An 8,170-nucleotide genomic window follows, 5' to 3' on the forward strand; every position below is an offset into this window, starting at 1 on the left:
GCCCCGTTGCTCAGTGGGATTCCGATGCACCTCTGTTGACCTGTGCATGCCCCGTTGCTCAGTGGATTCCGATGCACCTCTGTTGACCTGTGTTGTGCTCTCCACTTACAGTCTTCTCCAGTCACAACTGTTACATCCCCTAACTCTACACCAGCTAAAACCATCGACACCTCCCCACCGGTCGACTTATTTGCAACAGCATCTGCGGCCGTCCCAGTCAGGTCAGTTCATGAGTATGTAGGCAACAGGTCATTAATATTTTGATTTGATTTTTGTTGTATTTTGTGTACTGTATTGATGCCACATGGTTTAGCCAGGTGAAATCCAGTCCTGATACTGTGTGACTGGGGGTTCCTTTTGCAGGGTAAGGTAAGTTCTTAGAGTGACTTTAAGCCTGTATCCCTTCAATCCTTGGGAAGACCAATGCTGTCACTCATGAATTGAGGGAAACTTCTGGAAGACTCATATAGTGCCAGTCCTTCGGAGGTTGGATGCTATGCAGAGTATCTAATAAAAAAACAACTCCTCCTGTGAGAAACTTAAAAGGTGTTTCAGAGTGCTCTAGAACCATTTAACAGTGTGGTTGTACAAACGTGTAGTCCTAGTAACTCAGAAAACCGAGGCAGTTAGATCATGAGTTCAAAGCCAGTCTGGACTACATAACCAGTTAGGGGCCACACTGGGCTTTGTAACGAAACCCTGTCAGATGAGTCAACCTCACAGGTGCAGGCTGATTGCTTGGCCATGGAAGGAAGTCAGCTAAGGTGGTAGGAAGAGACCAGGTACACGTGGCTGCCGTGTGCTGGGGGAAACAGGGATGACTTGAAAGACCCTCAGAGTGGTCTTTCCCTCAGGAGGAGACCCCTAACCCAAGGAACAGTCGAGACTACTGGCTGCAATTAGCAAGAGGTTTATTGGGTGGGCACAGGTACCTGTGGGCGGCAAAGTCCTTTTGGAGGACTTGCGCACCTGCAGGCTGGGAGAAGATCTTTTTATAGGAAAAGGGTGGCAAAAGCAGGCATACAGAAGCAATGCATGGTTACAGGGATCTCATTGGTCAGTTCGAATGAGGCGATGGATTCATTTAGGGGACAAGTTTCCCAGAGACATGAAGGTCTGATAATGATAGCAGACTTGGCCCTATCTAGAGTACATGTAGTTTTTCCCAGAACTGTTCGTTCCCCTCCTAGGCCTGGTGTCTGACCACAGATACCCTGTTTGACCACCTAGGAGTACTGACTTTACCTTGAACTTACATTTGTTTGTGTGAAGGCTTTGCAAAATGGCATTACAGCAGCTAAGCTGGGGTCTTTCAGACTGAGTCTCAGAACTGCCCGAAATAAGTCACCAACACATAAGGGCTTCCACAGATAACAATTTTGGGTCACCTCCTTCTCTCACTGTGAGAGGATTCTAGCCTCGCTTTAGAGTGTGTGTTGACTCTCTTACGAATGCACGCTAGTTAGAGACTTCAGTCTTTTTGAGAGACATCAGTTTTAAGCAGCAACGAATCTACTTACTGCTTCTGTGTTTACTGCGTGCTACACTTGCTTATTTCTGCCTCTTACATGCTTGGCAAAGCCAAGTGCTATAATCTTATTTGTGTGTTGCTGGGGACAAACCCTGGACTCCACACATGCCTCCTGATTAAAATTTTACTAATAAAACATTTCCCATTTTTGTTATTTATTCTAATTGTGTTTAAGTCTATTACTAAAGCAGACTTCGGAACTAAGCAATGCCTTCAGGGGTGCAAATATGGCGGATTCCTCTCTTCAGTTGAATATTGATTGGGCATCTACCATGTAAAAGGGTAAATAAAGATGAAGGCAGATGGGGAGCTTGGGGCTCTGAGGGCTTCTAGCCTGTAGTCAGTGCGCCTCAGATCTAATGTAGGCGAGAATCATAGGAGAGTCGTGTTAAAATAAAGGTTCTGATGAAGTAAACAACAGCATTAGTCTGGAAGTTCGCATTTTGAATAAGATTCCAGGACATTAGGGACTTTTGAGCCCATCCTTTAATCAACAAAACATAGAATTCTATTTGGAATTTTCACCAGTGGATAAATTTTGAAAAGCTTACTCAAAGTAATATAGGCCACTGAAAGGCAAACTTGATGTATTATCATCTAATTTAGGAAAAATAAACTGTTATTTTAATAGCATGTAGTTTATGAATTCTTAAGACAATTTTTTCTACATTTAAAAAATAGAAAAAAAAAGATAGTCTCAAAGTTTTGAGTTCCAATTCCCTGTACTATTTTACCCAGTTTATTATTTTTACAAATAAAATTTTATTGAGATGGAGCATGGTGATTGGTTTTTCTTCTGTATTGTGTTTTACTTTTGCTATAATGGCAGAGTTGAGGAGTGACAAGAGACCACCTGTCCCTCAAAATCCCTTACAAAAATCTTTGTGTTGCCCATCTATCCCTTTGCCAAAGGTGATTTTCCAAGCCTTTGTGCAGCCCACACAAGTCTTTGATACTGTCTGCATAGGTCTTGTTGTAAGACACTTTGCATTACAATGTTTCAGTGTCTGATTGTGAAGTCCTGCTTCCTTTCCAGTGCTGCTAAGCCATCCAGCGACCTCCTTGATCTTCAGCCAGACTTCTCTGGAGCGGCTGGGGGTGCAGCAGCGCCTGTAACACCGGCAGCTGCCGGGGGAGCCACTGCGTGGGGAGGTGAGTGAGTCATACAGGCCTGGGGATCTTGGGGGCATTTTCTGTGGTGGTTTTAATCTGGGCTGTTATTGTTACCTGTGCATTCTGATTATCAACAATTGTGATAGAAATATGGTTGGAAACACTCAGAATGGCTTTAGCTGATCGGATTACACCTTGAAAAGACAGAAATTCTCCACAGTGCAGTTTAAAAGTTCAAATAGCCATATACTCTCTAAAATTGAAACAATAGTATTTTTGTGTTTCTAAACTTTTGTTTTCTAGAAATGGATATATTAGAAGTGTATACTGCTTGGGTTGGTGTTGTTATTCCCACTTTGTCTGGCTCCATGGAGTTAAAATCTACCATGCCTCTGTTTGTATCAGAAAAGGTCTAGCCTACACTGGCTGGCCAAGAGGAAGCACAGCTAGGCATTTCAATTCCAGGGGATTCATTAGTCTCAGAAAAAAACAGCTTTTCATAAACATTTGATTAAAATCATTTAAGATAACATAAAATTAAAATAATTGTAAGTGTTATGCTCTACAACAGCAAGCTAGCAATAAGTTTAAGATATGACACAACTGTGAAAGCAACACAGGGAAAACTTAGTCACTCAGAAAGAGAAACACTGACAGATGATAAAGCTAGTCTGCAGGATTTGAGGAACTGGAGATTGATAGGGACTTGTATAATGTCTTAGCCAGGGTTTCTGTTGCTGTGAAGAGACACCATGGCAACTCTTAGAAAGGAAACCATTTCACTGGTGCCGGCTTACAGTTTCAGAGGTTTAGTCCATTATTATTCTGGCGGTCAGTATGGTGGAGTACAGGCAGACATGGTTCTAGAGACAGAGCGAAGGGTTCTGCATCTGGATATTCAGGCAGCAGATGGAGAGACTGTGTACCATACTGGGAATAACTTAAGCATATAAAATTTCAGAATCAGTGTCCTTAATTAACAGTAAGTAACAAAGTCAAATGAAGTTTCATTGCCCTAGATAATAAGTTGTTGCTGGGTGGGCCTATTAAAGGCTGTTCAGAATCACACCATAAGCACATTCTGGCGGGAGCTTTCTCTCTAGGAATATGGAGGCTGCGTGGCACGTTAACTGTGTTGTTGCAAAGCCAGTGGCCAGACATCCTAACCATATTGATTGCACTGTGGAGAAGCCCAGGGGAGGATTCTGTGTGAGCAGCGCAGTATGTGGATCAGATGGCAGAAATCGAACATCCAGGCAGGAGGGGCCTCCTGGCTCCTCCACTGGCTCTTGTTGCCCCTTCTCCCTGAGTCTGCCCATCCTTTACATCCTTTACATCCTTTGTAATCCTTCATCTTATTACCCACAATCTGGTAACAAAATTAAAGAACAATAAACAGCTCAGAACTCAAGCCGACAGCAATAAATGTGAACATTTTAAACATTTAAACATTCTCCTGTACTGAATAGTCAGCTGCTAAGACTATAGCTTTTAAATGTTTAAATCTGCTCCTTAAACTTCACCTAACTTTACTACTGCCTTTCGGTTGCGGAAGCAACTGTGGCTGAGGAGCCTGTATGAGGACTTTCTTCCTGAAAGCACTCATGTGTTCTGAGCTTTAGCTTTTAAGTGCGTTCTTTTGGTTTGCTGATGATGATTTCATTCATACAACGTACTGTTTTCCTGTTTGATAACTTTTCAGATCCGTACCCTCAATCAGATCTTTCTCAGCCATGAAATTCATACCTAATAAAACGTTTGTGACAAAAAAAATGGTTTTAGTTATAAATTTGTTGGGTTATATAAGACTTTTGACTATTACATGAATGTGTTATTTTTTAATTCTGTCATATATTTAAGTCAATATGTGTTCATACTTTCATTATTTAATTCTGTTCTTTGACAGTTTCATATACATAATCTGATTACCACCCCAACCCTATTCTTACCTCCTTCCTATCTCTCTTAGTTCACTTTTTATTGCTGTGATAAAACACCGGGACCAAATGCAACTTGACTTCATATTACACCTTAACTTACAGTCCAATATAAAGGCAAGTCAAGGCAGGAATCTGGAAGCAGGAAGCCGTGGAAGAACACTGCTCGCTGGCTTAATCAGCCTGCTTTCTTATAGCACCCAAGACTGCTTGCCCAAGGGTGTCACCACCTACACAGTGGGCCCTCCCACACATGAAAATGATTATATGCTTGCCTATAAGCCAATCCGATGAAGGCATTTTCTCATTTAAGATTCACTTCTCTGTGATAACCCTTGTGTCAAGTTGTCCCGTCAGTGACTTCCCCATCCCAACCAATCTTTTTCCCAGGTTCATGGCTTTGGTTTTGCTTTGTGACCCGTTTAGTTAAATTGGCTCCATCCATACGAGTATTAGATTGGAACTATGCATTAGAATCTGCTGGGGTCACCAGAGAGTACACGACTGAAAGCAATAAGTCCCCTCTCCCTAATCTATCGGTAGCGAATAGTTTAGCATTGAGGAGTAAGGCCCCCTGAGCCCTTCCTCCAGTGCAGCACTGTTGAGGGATACACCACTCTATAGACCCGATGCTGGCATTCACGGCTGCTGTGCAGTGGCTTAGTATGCCTGATGGCGGCATTTCAAACCCTGCTGTCTTCTCACCCTCTTTCCCACAATGTCCCCTAGACCTTAAAGTGGACACAATGGATACATCAGGGCTAAGTACTCATCTGTTACTTATTCTCAGTACCTATATAGCCATGAGCCAGTGCACTGACCCCCATTCACCTGAAAGAGAGGCTTCTGTCATTAAGGCTGAGAGGGTCGTTTGTCTATGGAATAAACATATTATAAAAATATTTATAAGGCAATTTTATTCTGTAGCAACTCAACTTAACAGTGGTATTCCATTTCCCCTGAGGCCCATGTTCTGCTCTGGTTTGAGTTTTTATGAGCTCTGCAGTACTAGGCATAGATTCCCTTCTGGGGAGTGAGCCTTAAGTCCTAACAGAGGGCAGCTGGTTACCCTCATAACAGTAGGGCCACTAATGCACATTTCGTTGCTTCTTGCCTGGCACATTGCCTGGGTAAGTCTCTTAGATGGTTTTTCTCCTCCAGCTGCTAATCTAGAACCTTCCAGGACTACAGAATCTAGCCAGCAGGGAAAAATCTTACAACTCAGTTCCAGCCTGATTTGTTTATGTCATGCAACCATGATATATTGTATCTTTAGCAGTGGGGTCTTATTGACTAATCCTGGTAGAAAATCAAAGAAATTGCCAGAGGCTGTGTGGCATGGAGGGCCTCTGTGGTCTCCTTGACTAACAACAGTCTGTCAGGAGACGTCCCACCTGGTACCAGCTTTTTCCCAGCCGGGCAGCTCATTTCTCTTCAAACTCTTTTTTTAGAAAGTAAATTATATTTTTAAAATTCGATTACAAGATAATAGGTTTCCATATGGCTTCTCATACCCCTTATGTTTCAGGTTAACCCTCTCATCTCCCCTTCCCACCACCCTCTCCCTATTCAAAGCTATCTAATCCCCAGGGCTCCCCCTCCCCCTATTTCCTACATCACACTGTACACACGATGGCCTCTTTCTAGCTTCCCGGTGTCTACAAGGTCTCAATATCATGTTCACACCTTTTAAGGCTAGAACCATTTGGTGACCTTCACCATTGCCCTTGAAGTGATTTCTTTTTCTAATCTTCTCCACTAGAGGGAGCGAGTCTCATTACCAAATGCCAAGACCTTACTTAGTAGGCTGGGAAGGCCTTGGAGTCGGCCTGCCTGCCTACTTAGGCAGTATCTGTGTCTCAGACAGCCAGAACTGCAGCGTTCATTAGCAACAGAAAAGCTGAGGGGGAGATTCATTGATAAGTAATTCTCAAGTTCTAATAAAAATAATGAAACTTAAGAGGCTTGCAAAATGAAGTAGGAAAGAGATGTCTGCTGGAGTTGAGGACGATGTTTCGTTCTAGATGTGTTTGCCTCGTACTTAGTCATGTGTAAAGTATAAAATCAATTTCCCAGTCTTATTTCCTAACATTAAGTCACAACTGCTTTTGAATATTGTAGGATTTTAATTTTATATAACTAGACAATAAAGGTGAACTCAGAAGCTTATTTGAGCATTCTTATTTGACCTTTAGAAAGGATTTCAATATGCAAAGATGAAGACCACTTCAGAGGTCCATGAATTCTTCATAGGGTGATAGCTATCGACATTTCAATTTCTGGAGACACATTTTAATGATAATATTTTTTATATTAGTATAAGACAACAAAATTTCACCAAATTCATGTTTTAATAATTCTAGTTTAAAATTACACATATACTTATTTTTTAGTTAGACTGATAATAAGCCCATTGACAGAAAAAACCACAGGGATGTTTTGAAATCACCCTTTGCCTGCATAATAGAGTATTCGCCTTTAGCCATAATAAATCTGTGTTTCAGAAGCAAAAATAAATGAGGCACTGTGAGTCTGTGTATCTCACTAGAAAAACACTCGGTTTCCTCTCATAAGTACTTAAAGCTTCTGCTTTTTGAGAAATATAAGATCGCGGCTAGGGTTTTATTAATATTGGAATTAATAACCAGCAAGCATTTGAAAAATAACATTATGATATAATAGAACTAATATTTTCCACGTGGATTATTTGCTATAATTGAGTGGTTTTGTGGTCCACTGCCTACCACGTTAAGAAAATCTGGGGTTTGCATCTGTAGGCTGTGCTGAATACACACAGCAGACACGAGAAGGTTTACAGGTGCTTTGAAGTTCATACTCCTAGCTTTCCTTGCAGAACACTTGATGTGTTCCAGGGATGGATAAGCCTTCTAAGCCAACTAGCACATCTAGTCTTCATAGCCAGTTGTAGCTCACCGAAGGATGTCTGTTTCTTTGTTACGAGATTCAACTTCTGTTTCTTATAGTGAGCATTTTCTAGCCATTTTTATAATGCAAAAAAGGCCTTTGATTTTGTATCTCTTATAAATGTATTGAATTCTCCTACTTTAATTTGTGTCTCTGGTTTTAATCCTTTACAAATAGTGGTTTCTTACTATCTAACCGCTGACACTGTTACTAAGAAAGAGCTGCCACGATGGTTCATTCTGTCATCTTGGCGCAAACTTGGTATCGTGCCTGTGGGCACGTCTGTGGGGCACTTTCTGGATTAATGATTGATGTGGGAGGGCCACTGGGGTCAGTGCCACCCCTAGACGGTTGTCTGACTTGTATAAGAAAGCAGCCTGGGATACATAGGGAACCCAGTCTTAAAGATGGAGAGTGAGGGTAAATGGGGGAAAAAAAAAGAACAGGCAACAGAATTCTGCTAATTACAGATTAGCATCAGTCACATCAGGTGACGGGGATGTGCAGGGGACAATGAAGGTGAAACTTTATCCTTTGGGATATAGGTTGGGTTTTTCAAAGTTATTTAAGTCTCTTGAGCCGGGCGGTGGTGGCGCACGCCTTTAATCCCAGCACTTGGGAGGCAGAGGCAGGCGGATCTCTGTGAGTTCAAGACCAGCCTGGT

General features: G+C 41.9%; 1 protein-coding gene across 8 annotated transcripts in view; it reads left to right on the top strand.

Annotated features, from left to right (window-relative positions):
• Snap91 (synaptosome associated protein 91) overlaps positions 1-8,170 on the top strand; it is a 113,177-nt gene that overhangs the window by 76,311 nt on the left and 28,696 nt on the right. For all 8 annotated transcript variants that reach the window (XM_026779293.1, XM_013346394.2, XM_005347544.3 and 5 more), the window contains 2 exons: positions 112-221; positions 2,568-2,683. In XM_026779293.1, coding sequence (XP_026635094.1) covers positions 112-221; positions 2,568-2,683 — 226 coding nt within the window. The remainder of the gene's footprint in view (positions 1-111; positions 222-2,567; positions 2,684-8,170) is intronic.

This window comes from Microtus ochrogaster, chromosome 5, assembly GCF_000317375.1.
Source record: "Microtus ochrogaster isolate Prairie Vole_2 chromosome 5, MicOch1.0, whole genome shotgun sequence".
NCBI lineage: Eukaryota > Metazoa > Chordata > Mammalia > Rodentia > Cricetidae > Microtus > Microtus ochrogaster.